At 31.8% G+C, this 23,788-nt stretch overlaps 1 protein-coding gene across 4 annotated transcripts; it reads left to right on the top strand.

The window, feature by feature from the left end:
* The first annotated feature begins 867 nt into the window (after positions 1 to 867).
* On the top strand, positions 868 to 22,976 carry LOC143076405 (proline-serine-threonine phosphatase-interacting protein 2-like). 4 transcript variants are annotated; one of them, XM_076252157.1, is made up of 15 exons: positions 868 to 1,058; positions 3,186 to 3,243; positions 6,401 to 6,501; positions 7,417 to 7,491; positions 8,465 to 8,606; positions 9,026 to 9,088; positions 9,512 to 9,616; positions 11,501 to 11,546; positions 12,495 to 12,574; positions 13,960 to 14,058; positions 15,825 to 15,921; positions 20,228 to 20,458; positions 20,890 to 20,934; positions 21,553 to 21,644; positions 22,458 to 22,976. In XM_076252157.1, exons 1-15 carry the CDS (start codon positions 883 to 885, stop codon positions 22,596 to 22,598), a joined length of 1,551 nt encoding a protein of 516 aa, XP_076108272.1. In that variant the 5' UTR covers positions 868 to 882; the 3' UTR covers positions 22,599 to 22,976. The 4 variants fall into 4 exon arrangements, with proteins under 4 accessions (XP_076108272.1, XP_076108273.1, XP_076108274.1 ...); XM_076252158.1 differs by lacking the exon at positions 7,417 to 7,491; XM_076252159.1 differs by lacking the exon at positions 21,553 to 21,644.
* Positions 22,977 to 23,788: the final 812 nt, after the last annotated feature.

Here is a 23,788-nt window from a genome sequence, read left to right as displayed (position 1 = left end):
CGTTTAACTTTTCCTTATCGCAAAACTACTGAGATATAAATGATTAAGGACGTACACCTCTGAGGAGCCAAAAATTTCTAGAATTAAACTTTTTATCTTAACCTGATTTTTGGGTTAATAAGACTGTAACAAAATAATTGGTGAAGAAAAAATCATATGGTGGTGCACTTCTTTTTTTTTTTTTTGCTACAGCCCTTTGAAAATGCCCAATTTTGATGATTTTAATTTCCCATTTTTCATCGATTTTTACCTATTTTGGGGCTATTATCGTGAAAAAAATCATAGTTCCACAATTAAACTTTTGTTCGTACTTTCTATAAAGATGAAGTGGACCAATCTGAATAAATTTTACTTAAAAAACTATAGGTAGGTGTTAATATAAAAAAGTTTTTTCATATATTTACGCTTTTTTGTGTAAAATTTACCATGCTTTCAATTTTGCATTTTTGTGATTTTTTTCAGTTTTAAAAACAAAATGCATATTATTTGCACTTTTTTTGTTATAAATTATTGCAAATATACATCTCTAAGAAATTTGAAAAGACCAAAATGATATGGGATGTACATGATTCTTGTAAAATCATTTTTTGTATCCCTCACCCATTTTCTCAAAATTTTGGCTAAAAAGACTGACTTGATTGGTCGTAAAATTTGAAAACTGGATTACTCAAAAACCGTTCATTGTAAATACACAACTTTTTCACAGAGTTATGTTTGATTATGATATTTTTAAAATTCATTGATATTTTCCACTTGTATCCCATGTTTTGGAAATAATTCCAGAACGGAGATTTCAACGAGACTGAAAAGTCAGAAGAATACATCCTTAAGCAATCTGATGTGATTTTTTTTTAAATGATACTAACTAAAATTTTGATAAAAATGAAGAAGAATAAGAAGAGGAAGAACAAGAACAAGAACAAGAACGAGAACGAGAACAAAAACAACAACAACAACAACAACAACAACAAGAACAACAACAACAACAACAAGAAGAGTTCTCTAAGAAAAGGAAAAATGAAGAAATCGGGCTCGTTTCTTTGTTACATAATAAATAGGTAATTTCACTAATCATATTTTTTTATAAAATTTATTTTATCTGAGCTATCTCCCCTTATATTTAAGTTATCTCCCACTATGTAACAAAGCTGAAAAATTGAATCGTACAAAAATATTCTATCTTTTGTAAAGTACAGTCGAAAATATCATTTATGAAACACATAATTTTCGTTTTCAACACGAAAAGTCTTTCACATAAATTGCAAACTTTTCGAAATTTGCACATTTCAATAAAGATTTAAACCGATTGTCATTTGTTATTTCACATTCCCAGATGGGTGAAGACACCCCAGCTACCCTCATTCAGCTTTGATTGTAAATAGCATTTACCCAACCCAACGCTACTGCAACGTTTTGTAGGCGTGTTTCCAGACTAAAAGATAAGTCGAAAGAGATGGTCGTGCATTTTTCTTTAAAAAAAAACCCAAAGAATGGCCAAAGCCTAACGTATATACACGTATCATTTTGGCTTCAAAAGGAACAACATATTTGTTACGTTTTTGGAACCTTTTTTTAACAAACAATCGACATTTCGTTGGGCACTGACTGTGTCCCTCTTCTTGTCGACTTGTATCTTTATTCATTGAAAGCTGACTTCAAACATATTCTATTAATTATTAATTGAACACTTGTTGACTATGTTGGGCGTATCTTTATCATCAATTTCTATGATAGAGGATTGCTGCTCACAACGACTTCTAGACTATATCATCACGAGTTTTTTTTTTTACCGTTATGGAATATTCTTTTTACAGATGAAAACGGAAATGTTTCAATTGTCAAAACTAAAGTCCCGTCCCCTATTTGGTTAAGATGTGGAAATATAAGTTATGTAAAGTGAAAATTAATTAACTCAATAAAGAATTGAATTAAACAATAATTTCTGGTTCTATTTGCGAAAATCGTAATTTACGACAAAAAAATAACAAAATTATTGTATTAAAAATCCTAATATTTCCCTTTCTTAAGCCTATAAAGAAAAGTTTAAGTTATTGCCAAAATTAAACATATTTTATCCCTTTGTTTATTGTATATTTTTTCTAATTTTTCGTGGTAAGCCACATTTTTCTTTACAACACAAAAAAAATGACCATTGTAAAAATAAGTGCAAATGAAAACAGCAAATAGAAAAAAAGAATAAAGCAAATAGCAAACCCAGTAAAAACAAATTATGAGGAGACATAGAGGTAAGTATTACACCCGTGACCATATGTTATAGGTCCATGATCTGAATAAGTTTTATTGGATTTGTTTAGGAGGAGTTAAATATAGAGGCTCCCACAGGGTACCCCCCTCAGGTCGCAAGGTCGCTTTTGAATTCGTCGAGAGGTCGTTTTTAAGGGGAATGTACAGGTCGCAGGTCGTTTTTTTATTTCTTTGTTGCATTGTCTAGCTATATTTCGTATTTCTTGGTATCCTCCTTTAAGTTTTAATAAATATAATGTTGTTTCAAGATGCAACAGCTTTAAACAATCACAAATATTTTTCAGGTCGACTTTGGAAATGTTTTTTTTACATTACATAAACACATTCCGCCATCGTTTCTAGTTATGATGTCTTTAAAGAAATATATGTACCAGCCGTGAGCATATTCCCAGAAAACTAAGCATTTATCTGTCATTGTATCTGTCGGTTAGTCTTCATTTTCCTTATTTTTGCTTTCTTCTGTTATCAGGTAAAGTAGTCCAATATGCTGGGGCGGATCCCTTCATTCAAAAAAAAAGGGATGTCTAACCCAGGAGAAAAAAGGGGGGTCGAAATATATGTCTTTAAAATGCACTAATCTTAAAACAAACCGCCCTGGAATTGCCACTGTTAATTGTGCATGTGTATCAAATAAGAAAGTGAGACAATATCACCATGATCACTGTTTGTTTCAATTAAGGTGCTCTTTACACTTTACTTGAGCTACCAATAACGTACGCGATCCCCCTTTTCTTTCTAATTTACTTTTTAACGGATCTGGGATAGGGAAGACATATGTTAGACTATTAGATGCAGTGCACTGCGGAAGTATGCACTCAACTGCATCTTCACGTAACTTACTTTATATCAACACTTTAAAAATGTTTAACATAACCAAAGACCCTTTATCTTTGAACTTTATACATGTTATATATTTATAGATTTAAACTTCCTCATTCGATCAAAATGACAAGACTTAAATTTGTTGATGGTTTTTGGGTAAGTTAAATTTAACATATAACGATCGGTAATACTGATTTTTACAGAACGTTTGTTTTTGTATTTGCTTAAATGAATGCATATATTATTTTGTTTAAATTTGGAATTTGATAACAACATGTATTGAACTATGACTATATATAATAGACACAGTGCAACACCTACATATGTCTTAGGAATATATTTAAACCAGACTAGAAACGCTATCAGCAGACTCTTTGGGTTTCAGTATGATTTTCTACAAGATTGTATGATACAGAGACAGTGCTATTTCAAATCCACATGGAAATTATGTTCACTTTTGGTTTTTCTCTATGTTTTTTTTTCTTTTTTATCATGAATGTTTTAGCATTTTCCGTGTTTGGTCTTGATTGTGTTAGTGTCGGTTTCTATTCCTTTCTATTCTTTAATTGACTTTGATCCGGTAAAAAGATATCCCTACATGAAGTGACTGTACTTATCTACATCCTAGTTAAACAGGAAGTTTAGTTTTATATAAATTATATAATTATAGATAGATATAGATTCTACCACTGTATCGAGTATGAAACGATATTTATCCACTCTAGATAGTTCAATTTTCAAATTTAAAACGCGAGACTTGCTGAGCGTCTTAAATATTTAAAATCTAACTGTCGAGAGTGGATGATATCATATTGCAAAAGATTTGGTGGTGGAACTGTATTTGTAATGATTTTTTTAATATGCAGTCAAATTCAATCCTTCCTTCCGATTGATCTTTCTATGTGACATCATCAGGCATGGTGTACTTTTTTCATGAAGTCTCAATAGGAAAGCAAGAAAAGTCGATGTCATGATCACGTCTTCGTGTTTTAATTAAGGTGCTCTTTACTTTTTAACGGATCTGTGATAGGGAAGACATGTGTTAGACTATTAGATGCAGTGCACTGCGGAAGTATGCTTTTCTACAAGATTGTATGATACAGAGACAGTGCTATTTCAAATCCACATGGAAAATATGTTCACTACGGTTGGGTTGGCCAAAGTGGTCTCACAAACAACACGTCTGCCTTGTCTTTTATAATCTTCTTTACACAGCGTCCGATCATGCTGAAAGGAGGAAACATATAACTGTGTGAAAAATTACCCCAATCAAGAGTTTTCGCGTTTATGCTTTATCGCTTTCTCGCTATCACGATTTCCCTATTTCCTGCTTTTTAGTTCACCTGGCCCAAAGGGCCAAGTGAGCTTTTCCCATTACTTTGCGTCCGTCGTCCGTCGTCGTTAACTTTTACAAAAAATCTTCTCCTCTGAAACTACTGGGCCAAATTAAACCAAACTTGGCCACAATCATCATTGGGGTATCTAGTTTATAAAATGTGTCCGGTGACCCGGCCAACCAACCAAGATGGCCTCCATGTCTAAAAATAGAACATAGGAGTAAAATGCAGTTTTTGGCTTATAACTCAAAAATCAAAGCATTTAGAGCAAATCTGACATGGGTTAAAATTGTTAATCAGGCCAAGATCTATCTGCCCTGAAATTTTTATATGAATCGAACAACCTGTTGTTGAGTTGATGCCCCTGAATTGGTAATTTTAAGGAAATTTTGCTGTTTTTGGTTATTATCTTGAATATTATTATAGATAGAGAGATAAACTGTAAACAACATTAATGTTCAGCAAAGTAAGATTTACAAATAAGTCAACATGACCGAAATGGTCAGTTGACCCCTTTAGGAGTTATTGCACTTTATAGTCAATTTATAACCATTTTTCGTAAATCTTAGTTTACTTATCTTTTACAAAAATCTTCTCCTCTGAAACTACTGGGCCAAATTAATCCAAACTTAGCCACAATCATCTTTGGTGTATCTAGTTTATAAAATGTGTTCGGTGATCCGGCCATCAAATCAAGATGGCCGCCACGTCTAAAAATAGAACATAGGGGTAAAATGCAGTTTTTGGCTTATAACTCAAAAACCAAAGCATTTAGAGCAAATCTGATATGAGTAAAATTGTTTATCAAGTCAAGATCTATCTGCCCTGAAATTTTCAGATGAATTTGACAACCCGTTGTTGGGTTGCTGCCCCTGAATCGGTAATTTTAAGGAAATTTTGCTGATTTTGGTTATTATCTTGAATATTATTATAGATAGAGATAAACTGCAAACAGCAATAATGTTCAGCAAAGTACGATTCACAAATAGGTCATTATGACCAAAATGGTCAATTGATCCCCTAAGGAGTTATTGTCCTTTATAGTAAATTTTTAACAATTTTCTTAGAATTTGTAAATCTTTATTAACATTTACCACTGAAACTACTGGGCCAAGTTCATTATAGAGTGAGATAATTGTAAGCAGCAAGACTGTTTAGTAAAGTAAGATGTACAAACACATCACCATCACCACAACACAATTTTGTCATGAACCCATCTGCTTCCTTTGTTTAATATTCACATAGACCAAGGTGAGCGACACAGGCTCTTTAGAGCCTCTAGTTCTTTCTCGCTTTCTCGATTTCTCGATTGCCCGATCTCCCGATCTCTCGATTTCCCGATTGCCCGACCTCTCGATTCCTCGATTTCGCGTTTGCAAAGTGAAAGGAGACAACGCGAAAACGCGAAAAGGTGAAATGGCCGCTTTTGGCCTGCATAAATCGTGTAAGAATTAGAGAAAGTAATTTAAAGATCACTAGAATGCTTAATAAATGAGGGTCTGTAAGGTAAACGATGAATCTATAGATATGGTTGAATGAGAATAATTGGTCAACAAATTATGAATAGAAAAAAAATGGCAAACAGTACGGCAAAGAAAACATGAAACAATGGATCACAAAAGTATTAAGGAACAGAAAATAATGGACAAAACGCAGAGAAAAGAGGTAAACATTGAAGAATAGAGAAATAACGACCCACATCCAAACCCTTATAGAAAAAAAAATTGAGCGTTACTGAGCAATGTAAGTGCAACTTAACAAAAAAAATGAGAAAGAAAACAAAGTTTAACAAAAATTCTGAACAAATCAGTAATTACTTGATATATAATGAGGAAAATCTTAAAATCAATTATCATATTCATGGCTAGTATTGGTATAAATTCCTTAATTTCATACATCCTATAAATACACATGCTTCGAATGAGGAAAATGAAAAAAATACTATTGTGTTTGTTTGATTTTATTTTTTACCATAGGAAGCTGACTTTTTAGGAGTTCGAGGCTATGAAATTTTATGTCAACGATTAAAATCAGGCAAAAAAATGTGTAAAGAAATAGACGAATTCCTCAAAGAAAGGTAAAGTAATTTAAAAGACAATGTATTTATTACACTAGCCTATGATAGTATAAAGTATGGTCTTAAACATGGAGACTTGCCTCGCACCGAACAGCAAGCTATAACAGGTCCCAACAATGACTGGTATAACCTCATTCAAACGGGAAAATCAACGATCAAATCTTTGTAAAACCCCGAGAAACACTTATGAACCACATAAACAAACGGAAACTACTGAACATCGGGTCCTTGACTTAGGACAGGTGCAAACAAATGCAGCGAATCTAAACGTTTTGATGGGTACCAACCTTCATCTTTGCCTGAAACAATATTGTAACATAAAAAAATAGAAAGACACACTATACAATAGCAATTGAAATACACATGTAGCTTAATTAACTCAATCAAAAGACACATTAACACATATAGATATAGGAAGATGTGGTTTGAATGCCAATGAGACAACTCTCCATCCAAATAACAATTTATAAAAGTAAACCATTATAGGTCAAAGTACGGCCTTCAACACAGAGCATTGGCTCACACCGAACAGCAAGCTACAAAAGGCCCCAAAAATTAGTAATGTAAAACCATTCAAACTGGAAAACCAACGGTCTTATCTATATAAAAATATATACGTCGGTTATTAAGAACACCAATATATAAATATTGTTTTACCCAAAGAAAAATAACGATGCTTTTATAGCAATTTTTCATTCCAACGTCAAGTTTAGATTCAGGGCAACGACTCACATGTGCACCTCGTTGCATCTTTTAGCCACCCGTAGCACAGATTTAAGCGGAAATTTTGCTTGCTGTCGATGACACCATATTTATCCAATGACGAACGAATATGCAGGGTATTTGTATAAGCAGGTATTGAACACATGTCTTTTGTTTATTTAAAAACATATACATGCCTTTTGTTTATTTAAGAATAAAAGCAGAACAAGCCTATTCCAAGGCTTTGTCGATCGCAGTAAGGAAAATTGGTAATCCAGAAGAGATGGGGTATGTCGTATTTTACTTTGTTTGGTAAATAAGTATATCATTACTGGTTGTACAGAGTCTTCTTGAATATATAGACAATAACTGTTTAGTGTCTTTAAATATCAGCTGTATTTGTACGAGGTTAGGAAACAAGGTGTATGTGAGCTTTTAGCTACAGCTAACGTTAGGGCTGCATCTGTATAGTAGGACACCCAATTGCAGGATAAAACAAAATAACATACAAATGCATGCAATAGTAATTTTCTGTTATGTATCACGCAGAAAGAGGGTATAAAGAATAAAAAAATTATGCAACAAGTAATATATAGAAGAAAAAATAATCAACAACAAAAACAAAAAACCCTGGCACCGTTATTTTGTCAATTCGTGCTATTTTTTGCAGGTTAGTTGTAAATCAACTAGATTTGGTTTTGAAAATCAGGCGAATTTTATCAATTTTCAAATTTCTACGCTACGATTCGTACACAAGGATTGAACGGATATGGTCACCTGGATGCTTCCAATCCGAACAACAATACACATGCGATGTTTACTTATTAAATAAATACACATGCAGGCTCTTCTTTTCTCTCCATGGCAAGATCTATTGTCCTTATATATTACTAGTGATATAATGATAGTTAATCTTGACATGGTAGAAAACAAGTGCCTGTGTTATTATATGCCATAATGGTTCATACTTCAATTTAATAGGTATATAAGGCCGTTAGTTTTCTCGTTTGAATTGTTTTACATTGTCTTATCGGGGCCTTTTATAGCTGACTATGCGGTAAAGGCTTTGCTCATTGTTGAAGGCCGTACGGTGATCTATAGTTGTTAATGTCTGTGTCATTTTGGTCTCTTTTTGGACAGTTGTCTCATTGGCAATCATGCCACATCTTTTGTTTTATATATATTTTGTATTGTTATTTTTTTTTAAATAAAGTTAAACGAGGAACTTTTGAGTTTATGTGTTTGTATGTATGTCTTTCAGAGATCTTGGGAAGTCGATTTTACAGCTTCAGCGAGAGACGGAGAAAATGTCAGCTGTTCATGACTTGGCAGCCAAGCAATTTCTCTCCATAGAAAGGGAGTTAAATGAGTTTAGTGCTGACCAGAATAGTAAAAGACATGCAGTACGTTAATGTCAGATTACAATAGTATACCAAGTAACTAAAGGAATATGATAGATGCTATGCATTCGTTATGTTGGTTGATATTGTACGTCAAACGTTTTATTTTGTCAGATTTTTTTAACCTCCCTTTTTTTATTTTACTTTGTAGTTCGGTATTTATGTTCAAATTTTTACATATATAGATGACTTGCTACGGTGATCTATGTTAGGTCTACAAAAGTTAATTTGGATGTGAGTGTTTCTAATGAAGGTATTATGACAAGCGCATTTGACTTGCAATTCTTAAACATGTTAAAGCGTTATTTTCATTAATCTATACTTTCCTTTTTATAACAGTGCACACTCAGATTTTAATTTGTTCAAAATTAAAATGGATTGAGATTGTAAACTATTTCATTAAAGAAATATTTTTTTTACAGACTGACGAAATAATAAGAAAATCTAATCAATTAAAGCAACAATCTTATAAGCATACCATATCAGTGAGTATTTCGATTCAGATAATTGTATTATTATTATTAGTTACCGCAAGTCCTATTTCCTGTAATTACTTTTATATATATATAAAATCTTATCCACCACATTGACACACTCATAATAGAGTAAACTTACTTCTATGTCAATCAAAAGCTGATCCAGGGATCCGACCTGTGTGGCATGCCTTCACCTTTTATGAGAAAACTTTAGTTGATTACATATAGGAAATCTCTGAAGCACGACTGAAGCCCCTCTTATGTCATTCAGTGGGCTCCCCTCTTATAAAAAGTTCTAGATCCGCCAATGTCAATAGCCATTGAGCAAAACTAGTATACTTACAAACAAGATCAGTCACTTTGAGTAATAAAGTTATCCAAAGTAGTTCAAAATAGATTCTCGTTAATAACACATGTTCATAAATTTTCCAGCTTAAAGAAAAATACACCCAAAGATGTCGGGAAAAGGATAACGCTGAAGAGGCTTTCAACAATGCTAAACAAAGTGTCACTGTGAAAACGAAGGACCTAGATAAGGTAAGGCTTTTCTATATTAAACATCAAATATTCATTAAATTTAAGATTTGAGACACATGTGCACCTCATGTCACACTTTTGAATTGCTGAGTGACTATTATTGCTTATAATGTAGTTTTTGGTAGTGTGTTGCTTCTGTCAGGCTCGTTCTGAATTATCGTGCTTATTTTCGAGTTTCCGAAATCTATCACTGAAATGTACTCTCTAAATTATATTCAATTGTTTCCTTTTTGTGCCTTCTTGCAGTTAGTTTGAAATTGTTAATTTACTGATTTTGTTCACTTATATATCTACTGTTACATTTTCGGAAAATTCAAATGCTTAGTATAGACTTAACGATACTGAATACCTTTAGTTTACTGTAGCAGCTCTACGTTTTATTTTAGTTGGCATTCCTCTCATTGTTCCTTGTAAAGTTCTAAAGCTTTGTATGAAAGGTTTGCACACTTTCTTTTTGCATACTTTTAATACCATTTTGTCCCTATCACCATGACTTTTTGATATGTGAATTTTCTGAACAACATGTATGCTGTTCATGTCTTCAAGACATACATTATATTTTTAAAACATCTTCCTCTGATGAATAGAGTTTGTTAACGAGTTTATTAAATCTCCACATTGAAGAACTTCATACCTACAATAAAGAGTTGAGAAAGTTTAGAAAATTATGCAAAGTTATATCACTTTGTAATAGAATACATGTATCTGATAAATGACAAAAGGAAGTAAAACTTTTTTTTTTATTTTTGCTTGGTTTGAACCTATTCATAAACATGCAAGTAAAAAGCAAAGTATTCTTACCTATATTTTCTGTTGTCTTTATTATTATTTTAGTTTTTATATAAATGTTATTTTGTAGGCATCAAATCAATAATAGAAGACTTATTTGCTTTTTATAAATCAAACTTCATGCAGAAATAAGATGATCTTGCTCTGATATGCATGTAATATTTGCCACTGGATAACTTACCCTATCCCACTCAATTTCTTATACCTAGTATATGTGTTTTTCTTCTCTTATGACAGCAATCAACCTAATGTTCCATTTCTATAGTTGATTTTAAAAATTTAATATAATGGGTTTTATTTTTTACATTAATTACAGAAAAAAAACTATAATAAACAGTACCTTTCTTTCAAACAAGGTAGTGATAAAAGCTTGTTTTGTCTTCTTTCTGTTGCTCATTGACAACAGGTTCCACAATTTCATCATATTTTCCCCCGGGTTACATATGTTGCATTTCAATTTTACCTCAATTATTTGAAGTACTTTTTGTTTGTATGTTTTTATTTTATTTTATTTTTAAAGACATCTGTGTCTGAGCCATAATTCTACAGTATGGCAGTTGTATAGTGCATGAAAACTGCTCACTTAATATTAAAATAAAGGCTAGATTAACCTCAGACTTATTGAGTGTTACCGTTGTAGGTTTTTTTCACAGAAATTTTTAATAAAAATGAATAAATTTATTTCACAAATTCTCTGAATTTAGTCAGTGAATCTGTAAAAAAAGATTTTAATTATTTCAGGGATTTTGTAAAATCACTAGTCAAAATCAGGGATTTCAAAAAATCACTAATTAGTTCAGTGATTTTACAAATTCCATGAAATTTCAGTGATTTTACAAAATCCCTGAACTCACAAAATCCCTGTAACATATGTAAATGAACATGTGATATACAACGGTACAACGGACACACTTGCAATCATCCAGTATTAGTTTGTAGCCGCAATGTTAGCTTGGCTAAGATCGATGTGGTAATGAATCAAGTTAAAGGTAGGGACATTATATCCATAGAAAGGTCAGCCAGGTGGAAGGCAAATAAAAATTTTAAAAATATATATTTTAGTTTGTATTATCTCATACTACTTTTCGATTTTAGATTGAGAGAGTCAAAGAAAAAGCTTTTGAAACTATGGAACAAGCAGGTAACTTCATTTCGTTTTCAGTAATAGGCAATGGGAGATCATGGGACATCATTTAATCTCATTTATCCGTGAGCCGACCGTGCAAGGACTGTATAGCCAGCCAAGTTCGTTAAACACTTCCATCGACGCTTCATTGCTCCCAGGTCACAAAAATGTTAACAAACGGACATCTCAGTACACCTTAATTTCCAAGAGTTAGCAAAAAGCTAACGGGGTTACCTGATTCGCAAATTCAAGTGTTAAAAAACCATTCTCAATGTACCGAGATCGCAAAATGATACTGCTATGTCCTACAGCAGTACTAGTGTGTTTGGATAGCTATTGACACACATGCCTTGATAGCTAATGATGCACAATAAGCGAATAACAGTGTACTTTGAACTTCTAGGATATACAGATATCCCATAACAGCAAGCCTTGATTACCATATGTACAGCAACAGCCTCTAGAATGGTAAATTTATAGTCAATTACAAAGTACCAAGAGTACACACACATATGCCATTGCAGTGAAGCTATAATCCCAAGGGTATACAAACATGGCATTGCAATATTACAGCAATGTTATTTTACCAGCAGTTTTCGATTGATAGCCGGTCCCCGTTCGGATATACATTTCGTCAATAAGTCTCTGAAGTAACACTATTTTTTTCTTATAGTTTTACGTTTAGCGGGTAATCGTGATTGTAATTTGATAAGAAATCAACCTTCCTTTATGAATAAATATGAAAACGATATAAACTCTTTAAAACGGTTTGACAAAAAATATCAGAATTATAATTGTATTAGAGAATATGAAATATATAAGACAAACAAATACCGAACTCTTAGGTTTATTCAAAACCTTACAAAAATTAAACTTTTAACTATATCAACCAACTTTACAAATGTAAAACATCTGTTTATATCTATTTAGTGTATTATAAATAGTTCATTTGATTTATTCCAGATCAATCCTACAAGAACAGCATAGAAACTTTAGAGAACACAAGAACGCAATGGGAAAGAGACATGGAGAACACATGTTCTGTAATTACATAGTTTACTTTCTTTGAAATTTCGTTTTATCATATTTATAATGCAAGGTACTTCAAGACGAGAATGTCTTATTTTTTTTTAATTGTTAACACAATAGTTATCAAAGGTACCAGGATTATAATTTAGGACGCCAGACGCGCGTTTCGTCTACAAAAGACTCATCAGTGACGCTCATATCAAAATATTTATAAAGCCAAACAAGTAAAAAGTTGAAGAGCATTGAGGATCCAAAATTCCAAAAAGTTGTGCCAAACCCGGCTAAGGTAATCTATGCCTGGGATAAGAAAATCCTTAGTTTTTCGAAAAATTCAAAGTTTTGTAACAGGAAATTTATTAAAATGACCACATTATTGATATTCATGTCAACACCGAAGTGTTGACTACTGGGCTGGTGATACCTTCGGGGACGAGACGTCCACCAGCAGTGGCATCGACCAAATGTACATCAAATTCAGATTTTGGTTATTGAATGGATATTAAAAACAGGCAGTTTAAGGACCTGGACGTCTAACTGGCTTATAGCATTTCTAAATGATTTTTCAATAGATAATTGATTTAGGTAGATTTTGGAACGTTTATCTTTGTTGCAAATAAAGAGCTAATCCAAAGGCATCCTGTCATGAACATTATATCACCACTCATAAAAATATGTTAACAAATTCCGTAATTTCGTAGAACAATTAAATATCAGTCAATGTTCATATAAATTACATGCTACCGAAAAGAATTATGCTTTGTACGTACGTTTCAGTTATCTGTGTACAAAAGAGCAAAATAGTAAAATCACAAAAATTCTGAACTTCGAGAAAAATCTCAATCACATCAAACGAATGGATAACAGCTGTCAAATTCCTGACTTGGTACTGGCATTTTCTGATGTAGTGGATTTAACCTGGTTTTATAGCTATTTTGTAAGGTAAAAATGTAGCGTTCCTATGGTAATACTTATTTAAATCAAGCCCTGAATAATATTTAACCACTTTTTCCTTTGAAGAAGAGCCCGTGGAAGACCTCGTGGAATTGCTCATTACCAATTTTGAATACGAGTTTTTCAATTGCTTGTGTTAATATTTTAAGAGTTTATTTTGATTTAAAAAGTTATTGCCTTACACAATCCCCTCCATCTTATTCATCATTCCTGTTCAGATTGTTTATTTAATATGCATTATATCAATTGACTATAAAACAGGTTTAACCCACCATATGTCTACATATGGAAATGCCTTTACCTAGTCGGGAATATGACTGTTATTTTTTATTCGTTTTATGTGTTTGAGCGTTTGATTTTACAATTTGATAAAGGACTAAGTATATTAAATGTTCCTTGGAATTCAATAATTTGTTATTTTCCTTTTTATATATTTTTTTTTCTGCAGGAATTCGAACATCTTGAAGAAGCGAGAATTGAGCTTCTGAGAGATCTTATCTGGAAATGTACTAATATAGACTCCCAAACATGTGTAGACCATGACCAGGTAAGATCTTATGTTAATCATTTGATTCAAAAGCTAAATTTTATATTAAGAATAATTTTAATATTCATCATAAGTAAGGATACTTCAATGTGAGGTAATAAGAGGCAAAAATAGTTTAACAATGCTCATGTTTCATACATTCATCTATTCAATCGTACAAACCGAGGTAAAACCCAAATCATGAGGGAATTGCATTAACTCAAGTGTAGGACAGGGTACGTCGACATGATAAGCGTCTTCAATGCCTTTGTAGATCATGCTCAGTTTAGGATTATCCGACTTATGAGTATCATTGTCAAGGTAGCGATTCCATATTTTGTGTAAATTAATTGTGCAGTGCATGTAAATTGATAACTTGATTCCAAATGGAATTATTTAAACAAAGTTATTAGAATTAAAATAAATTGTAATCATCTATAAGAATGAACCTAAGAAAATGAACTAATTTAGTTCACTATTTCATGTGGAGTTTTGACGTCTTAAAGCATTGCGAAATGTAAATTGTATAAAATACAATAAGTGTATTCAGGTCATACTACATCCTTTTAAATTGAATCACTCGTCAAAACTTTCAGAAACAAAACAAAACAAAACGGGTTTCAATACATCATATCCTGACGTCAGTAAAAAATGAAGACATCTCGTAATCGGTCGAAATATTATCCGTAGGTAACCAATTAAAAAAAATGTTCAATGACAACAATAATCGATACCCCAGTCAATGTAGTTATAACTATCTTATGTATAAGAGTACTGTTTACTCCAAAACCTTTCAGGTAGATCATAAGTAAATATTTTTTGAGACAGAATTTTCTTATACTTAGCCAAAATGAAGATTTTACTATGCTCTTTTCAAAAATATAATAAAAAGTATGGGTCACCGTGTTATTTTTCAGGCTATGAGTCGTTGAAAATTCCCTAAATTTAGTTAGATTGTTCATTGAAAAACACATTTGTGTGCATAAAAATAATCTATGAGATTCAATTTTGAAATAAATTGTCAAAAGATAGGTTTTGTAATATATTTTAAGAAAATAAAAAGAAAAAATGGTGTCATCGAACTTGTTTTCTTGCTACAAGTAAAAAGAAAAAAATCCCTATCACTCCAGTATAAATTATTTACTAAAAGAGTTATCTTCCCTTAAATGGCTCATTTGAAAAAAAAATGATTCTAAAAGCAAAAAAATGATATTTGTTTAAATATTTTGAATTATACAATAAATTACCAAGTTTTCTTTAAATTATTAAACAGTCTATAAATTCGAAATCTGTCTCCAAACTTGCAGATTTGGGGAAATAACTAGACCGGTTGTTTACTGTGATTGTACAATCCAAGATGGCGGTATACCATGTATCTACCTTAAATTACATTATTTTCCATTTAGTTTGAATTCTCATCAGCATACTACATGTATCATGTATCATAAGATTGATTAAAACCTAAAATGTATATCTATTAGGACAGAATCAACTATGGATGTTATTATTTTAAAACGAACAAACCCATTAGTAAGAACACCTACTACAAGTATCAATGTCTATCAGTTCAAAATTTTATCTGAAACCAATCCGAAGATGCAATTAAATATATCGACATTGCAATTGTTCCTTAACGTGCAAATTAAAGTCAACGATGCTATTTCTACAATCAAACGTCGACAGAGGGCATCGCTTAACATAATCCAATCACTTTGTGGTGAGCTTTACCTGAGAATAGTGCATTTAAGCTTATACTATTGAATAACCGACATTTTTTTTATTTTTAGTGTGCAGAAAATGTTCGGCAAATGTTAGAACTATGTGACATAGACAAAGAATTACATGACTTTATTGACAAAAACAAGACAGGTTCAGAAAGGCCAGGTACGCTACGACTTAATGAGAAACTTATTTTCCCATTTTGTTATAAGGCATCTATCATTGTTGTTAAATTTAAGCAGTTCCCATATGGTCAATGTTGAAAGTTTGACAAAAATAAGGTTGCAACTCCCACATACATTCGTTTGATGTGTTTGAGCTTTAGGTTTTGCCATTTGATTACGGCCTTGTTTGCATTTTCCTCGGAGTTCGGTATTTCTGTCTCTACTCTATAAACCTTATCAAGACCCTCATTTTTCAAAAACGGATGCCACCTCGGAATTATTCAGAATTCGTAGCCAGCATTTAAAACTGCTTTTATACTCAATCATATACATATTGAAAAATTGCCGAAATACTAAGATTTTGTTTTAATCTAGGTATAGATTATATAAGCTGTGTTTAGCAAAACATTTCAATTTTTTTTTGGTACCCAATGCTATTTTACTTTTTATACTAACTGTATTAATCCTGGTATATATGATGAGTTTATTCGTTAGTTGATAGCTTATACAACCATTTATGTTTAATTTTTAATTCCATTGGTTTTTCAAAGAAGGACGAAAGATACCAAATGACAGTCAAACTCATAGATCGAAAATAAACTGACAACGCCTTGGCTAAAAAAGAAAAAGACATACAGACAAATAATAGTACACAAGACACAACATAAAAAACTAAAGACTACTCAAAACGAACCCCACCAAAAACTGGGGGTGATCTCAGGAATCCGGTGACCGTTATGATAAATTCGTTTCGCAGATGATATCGTATATGTTCCTTAAGTCGTAACAACAATCCACTTCCATTTTCACTACGAATGTGACCTTCTTAATTTGACTGTTTACCGGGTTTGTAATAACATGAGCAACACGACGTGCCACATGTGGAGCAGGATCTGCTTACCCTTTCGGAGCAACTGAGATTACCAATAAGATGATAATTGACAACACAATACACGAATAAAAAAGAAAAATGAAGAAATATAAACTACATTGCAAAATATAGTACAAAATACAGTACAAAGAATTCAGATGATTGAACATCAATTATCCACTCCTAAATGGGGAAGCAAGGTTACATAGGAGTAGATCACTACAATAATAACAAGTAGATATTTCATAAATTTGTGTTTCAAGCATCTCCCACCAGTGTCATATATGTAATGTGAAATACATTATTGTCAATTATTTTCTTTCCTGTATAGAATTACCAAGTGAGTTTATATGTAGTTTGCTTGGACTTAGAATTGCTCTCTGTCTCTCTCTTATAAGAACTTCGCATTTGTTCATCAAGTATATGTTCTACCACTAGCAACAGTTATTTCCTATTCAGTCCGAGAGAGACATAAAATTGTATCTACACGATCGGGACGAGATTGAAGCTGCAGTCTACATTCAAAATTTACTGACCATTGTATTTACCATTAAAGGCCACTGGCAAAATTTTATCGTACTTTCAACAAAAAATGTATAAAATTTACTAATATTGTGCAAATAACGAATGGTGTCTTATATCGGACAATGTCAATAAAGGTAACTCTTGTTAGTTCAATGTTTTGATATACGTGGTCAACGGCGAACAAATGACACCGCAGAAACAAAAGACTTCTCTTAGATCTATAGAAGGTAGGTTGTTTTTCTAATTTTGGAAAAGCGAAAACAATTATTGAAATTTGCCTATAAATGTACTACATTAATTAATTCCACTTAATTTTTGGTTGCTTGACGATTCACAATGATAAATTCTTTGCTAAATTCGGAATAGAAAATAAAAAATGTGCAGTGAATTTAAAATCCAAATCTAAGGTTGAATTATTGCGGATTATTTTTTTATGACAATTAACTGTTGCAAGTGGTAGAATTTTAACATTTAAATGATGAAAACATATTTTTTTTTTAAAAGAAGTGCATTTGAGCTATGGAATGTGCTATATATTAACAAACTGCATCGCTTTATACGTCATATGTGTGTTATTTCTTTCTAACATTATTTTACTCTCTTTCTTGGCATGCGACCGCAACATTTTATTGGCTGTATACTTATTTCAGATAAAAACTTCATTTAGATATTTGACAAAAATAAAAAAAAAAGTAGCCATCAAAATCACACGAGTTAATTGAGAGCTCAAATATAAATACAAAATGAGTTCAAATTGTTATAAATGTTTGTGTGTACTTATATATTGATAGCACGACCGTAGAAATAAAGGCAACAATAGTATTCCGCTGATCAATAGTCTTAAATCGATTCAACTGAAACAAATCATGGTCACAAATTGAAACCAAGGGAGACACAAAAATTATAAGAGGAAAATAACGGAGCAACAGAAACACTGGACTGCTACCAATACAAAAGCCAATATAAAGAGAATGGATATAACAACTGACATATTCCTGACTCAGTGCTGGACATTTTAAAACAAAACAGTTGGTTGAAACTGGTTTTATGGCTAGTCAAACCTCCCGCTTATTTGGCAATGTCGAAAATACCTCTAAAACTACAACATAACGTGACACGAATACAGTACATATGTATTAAATGCAAGAACACTCAGGACATTTGAAATTGTAAAAAGCACAAAAAATGACGTCACATTTGAAATTCTAAAACAGCACACAAAAAATGAAGTCACATTGGAATGACTAAAACTATTTCTCAAAAATATGATAGAATTAGGATTGATTTAAGATTATATTTGTACTGAATACTGATATTACATTTACTGTAGATCATAAGTAAATGTTTTTTGAGACAGAATTTTCTTATAATTTGCCAAAATGAAGATTTCACTATGCTTTTTTCAAAAATATAATAAAAAGTATGTGTCACCGTGCTATTTTTCAAGCTATGAGTCCTTGAAAATTGCCTAAATTTGGTTAGTTTGTTCATGAAAAAACAAATAAGAGAGCATAGTATAAATTAACAAGTTTTCTTTATATAAATAAACATTCTAACCATCAATTGCAAATCTGTTTCCAAATTTGCTGATTTGGGCAAATAACTAGACCGATTTTGTACTGTGATTGTACAATCAAAGATTGCGGTATACCATGAATCTACCTTAATAATAATGAAAATTGCAATACTAATTATTATGAAGATTTCACTATGCTTTTTTCAAAAATATAATAAAAAGTATGGGTCACCGTGCTATTTTTCAAGCTATGAGTCCTTGAAAATTGCCTAAATTTGGTAAGTTTGTTCATGAAAAAACAAATAAGAGAGCATACAAAAATTCTATGAGATAGAATTTTGAAATAAATTGTGAGAAGATAGGTTTCATAATATGTTTTAAGAAAATAAAACGAAAACATGGTGTCACCGAACTTGTTTTCTTGTCACAAGTGAAAATACAAAATTTCCCAATTAGCCCAGTATAAATTTTGTACTAAAAGAGTTATCTCCCCTTAAATGGTTCTTTTGAAGAAAAAAAGATTTTTAAAGCCAAAAAGGTTGATATCTGTTAAAATATTTTGAATAATGGTATAAATTAACAAGTTTTCTTTATATAAATAAACATTCTAACCATTAAATTGCAAATCTGTTTCCAAATTTGCTGATTTGGGCAAATAACTAGACCGATTTTGTACTGTGATTGTACAATCCAAGATTGCGGTATACCATGAATCTACCTTAATAATAATGAAAATTGCAATACTAATTATTATCAAACTGAGGTAGGAATAAGACAATCAACTATATAATATACTATAGTATCTATGTCCGGTTTATTCTTAATCTAACTGCAAACGTTATACATCGTACAAATTACGTTGAACCAAATCAAATCTAATAAATGCAGGTGGTGATTAATTTTCTTTACCATAACACATGAATTTAACAGAAAAGACGTCAAGACATATGACAAAATCCTGGCTTTTTTTAAAAGTAAAAAGTAAAGTTTTTTTTGTATTAGCTTCAATATACATTCAGTTAATTAAATGTAGAATATCTTCATTGAATATATTAACTTTGATATGCAATTACTCGTGGGAACAAAGTGGGTCTCATTGGGGTCTAAGCGTGACGCGGGATTGCCGATTTTTTGTAAGCGTGACACGTGAAAGTCAAATTATTGTGGCGTGAACACGGGAAATAGGGCTTGCGGGACCCGGGAAATGACAAAAAAATGAGAATTGCTTATGTACATAGTGCAAGCGGAATACGGGAATCTGACAAAACAGTAAGCGGGATCCGGGATCGGAACCCCCCAATGAGACCCCCAACAAATATCACATAACTAATAAATAAATGAATATACGGTAAACTTTTAAAGGGGTGTTAACCTATGACTATTTTGTTATTTTAGCTGAGGTCTTTTACGAGAATTATTATGCCAAAAAGGGCAGCTCTGGACACGACCAAACAAGGCAGAATGATAAAACCACACTAAGCAGACGACCACCTGAACGCATTCCACAGGACTTGCCAAAACAACCAAGAGTAAGGCCCCCTCCTGCGCGTCCTATAGAACAGCCGAAGGCAACGGAAAGAATTACTACAAAAGAACAATGTCTTATTTCTTTTGATGATGACATCAGTAAGTGCCCTGAAGAAACAACTGTGTTGTTTATTCTAAGCCTATCATAGAAATTGTCACATATTCCAACACATGTCTTTGACATAAAGTAAATATAAAGTCTCAAAATTTGAGAATTCTGCAAATTATTTTTATTCTATCAAAATATAACATTTTTAAAAGCATTTGAAACCATTTCCTTTAGTAGTTGCAGTGAGCTAGTAACTTTAAATAAACTCATCGAGACAGACCATACTTGTAGATCTATCTGAAGCTAAAAATGTATTAAGCATGCTCAGTTATCTATTAATGAATTTTAGTGCACAAACTCAAAACTAAATCCAACATATCGTCTAAAAAATCTACATTTCGTTTTAAAATAGCTAGTGTTTTTAAAAGAATGAATTGTTTTACTTTGCTTTTTTAATTCATAAAGTAACTGACAATTTCAGCGTCTAGTGGGTATTCAAGTATATCTGATGTAAGACCAAAAAGAGGTAAGCTTTTAAATTATCAACAAATGATTTAATTTTGGATGTAACGCGTCTTCTGATTTGTTGACGTCGTTGTGTTTATCACCTCATAGACATAATTTTGTCATGTGACCGTGACGTCATCAACATTTTTTTCACGAATTACTCCAATTTAAAATGAAATTAAGAATTAAATTATTAGACATGACTGTTATATTTTTCATGCCTATTCGAAATAACATAAAAAAAAAGTGGTGCACACTTTAAAATAACCTGCTACGCAGGTAATTAGTGTGCACTACATTTTTTATATTATTTCTTCATAGACAGATAAAATATTACAGTCATTCCTTAAATAACGTATATAAAATACTAAAGTATATAAAGACGGTGGTGAAGATTAAGCTCAATAACCCAGAAAGTTCATATTCCAAACAACACTGTAACATAGTTCTAATTCGGAAGCATTGATGTAATGCCACACTTAACTCTCAGACTTGAGATAAAAGACAAAAAGTCATGTAAATTGCTTTTCAAACAATATCTTTAAAAACCTTAAGTTAAGTTATATTTACCTAAGAAAGAATTAATGCATACATAATTCTAAATTTGTCCATGGTGAATTTAACTATTAACTTCCAGGTCCGAACATCACAGAGTCTGGGTACTCTGATGTACATGACGTCATACCAGAACGAGCACAGGGTCGAATACAACGACCGTACACATCGAAGGTAGGCAAAATAATTACCGACATGAGACTTTGTCATTAGGTCATTGCAGACATCAAACTAAGTCACTATAGGTCATAACAAAAAAGAAGAGAGGCTGCATATATGAATATATATTAAACAGTAATTATCAGAGATTTCGTCATGTTAGAACAACAAAGAACATCGGATATCAATCCATGCCATAAAATCACGGTATAAGCTAAAAACGCACAAAAAAAAGAACAGATTTTTTACTGCTTTTATTCATCACAAAGAGAAAACACAAACAGATAACGAGAGAGAAAACTTTGAGGGACAGTTTTTTGACACCTACCTTCCTTTCAAAAAATATATAATCTTCTTTTGCATTTATTTATACAAGATACGGTACAAATATAAAAATATAAAGTCTTGCAACATCTTTATTGGTCATCAATCATGTCAATAGTAAGAGTTTTAAAATCACGGTAGTGTAGTCAAATGATCAAGTGGAAGTTCTTACATCCGGTCTTGATTACAGTCCAAAGGAATCAATGAATTCAGATGGTGTCGGATATCAAAACGTGGAAGGGAACTAAAAATCAAACTAGATTACAAACAAACAGTTTTCAAGAATTGAAAACTAAACATATACAAATAATTTAACGACAAAACGAAATTAAAGCTTGATCAAAACGGAAACAATTATTAATTATAGTTATTCAACCATATAACTACTATACATCTACACCTACACTCAATGGGCATTTCCTAACTAACTAGGGACCCAGTATAGGTAAATACGTGGTGACTGATATTGTATTTTTTTAAATTAAAATATATTACTTTTAATAGAGCCCTTCGGAACACAATGTACAAGTAGGTGAAGTAGTAGAAATTGTACGTGAAATGCCAGGAAATAGTGTTCAAATTATGAAAAATGGACGAATTGGGATAATACCCAAACAGTGTATACAGATGATGGCATATGTGTAGCCAAAATTAACTTGAATCACATTTTCACCATTATGAACCAAGTAATTGCTGCAAATACCCGGATATAACAATAAAAGCGACGCCATGATATAATATACTGACTTAAACAAATCAATTTATAAATATTTATGTTTTATTATCAAAATTTGTGTTTAAGTATGTATATGCATAAGAATAATATGATTTGTCAAATTCATGCTTTGATTTTATAAAGTTAAATAATAGATTGTAAATCAGCTTTCTTTGATATGCAGCATCTTGATTTTAGATTACACTTTCAAGGTAACAGTGTATTTTATGTAATAATGCCAGTATTATAGTATTCCTCTTTGAGTTTTCTCATGGGGAAGTCTGCTCTTAACAAATTTGTTTATATAGTCTTTGTATTTGCCTATAAACCTGTATCGTTGCAATTAATTTGTCACATCGATTTCGGTTATTGTTGTGTTTTATCGTTCTTATAAATAAATCAAACAGACCAACAAGTAACAAACACAATTCTGTAGATAATTCCTAATGACCCCAAAGATACAACACAATGTTATCATTTGTCAATAAAAACATACATCTAAAAGAATGATCCAAGAGGACAATTCTACACTAATGTGTTTCCTTTGTCTTAGTCATGTTAGTTTGGAACTGGAATTTCATACAGGGAAAACGGTACTATTTATTCTGCCATAGGCGACAATATTAACATTTTCTAAATTTACCACTTTTTAAGATAAAAACCTGGATAAAACAGTTATATGTTGTGTTAGTACTTTATTATTGTGTTTTAAAAATTAAAGCCAAATAGTATCATGACCAACTTCCAACGAAGCTTGTTTATGTTATCCATGCCCACCGTCGTTTTGCACCAAATTTATGAAATTTTGCAAGTCTTTTCGAATAATTCTCTAGAAAATATTTCAATAGGTTTCAAAATGTATATTGTAAATATACCCACTGCAGTTATTCATAGATAAATAAAAAATATATTGTACTCTTACATCCAATCACAGCGCTCTTAAGTTGACTTCCTACGCCCTGTCTTGGGTACACAAAAGGCCAACCTAATGCTGGGAAAATTAAATACTACCGTTTTCCCTACAATCATTGACATGTTAAAAAAAACACTATACCTCAATAATTGCATTAGATGTATGTTTCAGTATAATACGTTATTCTGATTGGCTAACTGCACATCT

The sequence above is a fragment of the Mytilus galloprovincialis genome, chromosome 5 (genome assembly GCF_965363235.1).
Source record: "Mytilus galloprovincialis chromosome 5, xbMytGall1.hap1.1, whole genome shotgun sequence".
In the NCBI taxonomy this organism is placed as follows: domain Eukaryota; kingdom Metazoa; phylum Mollusca; class Bivalvia; order Mytilida; family Mytilidae; genus Mytilus; species Mytilus galloprovincialis.
This window is presented reverse-complemented; position numbering and strand designations above follow the sequence as displayed.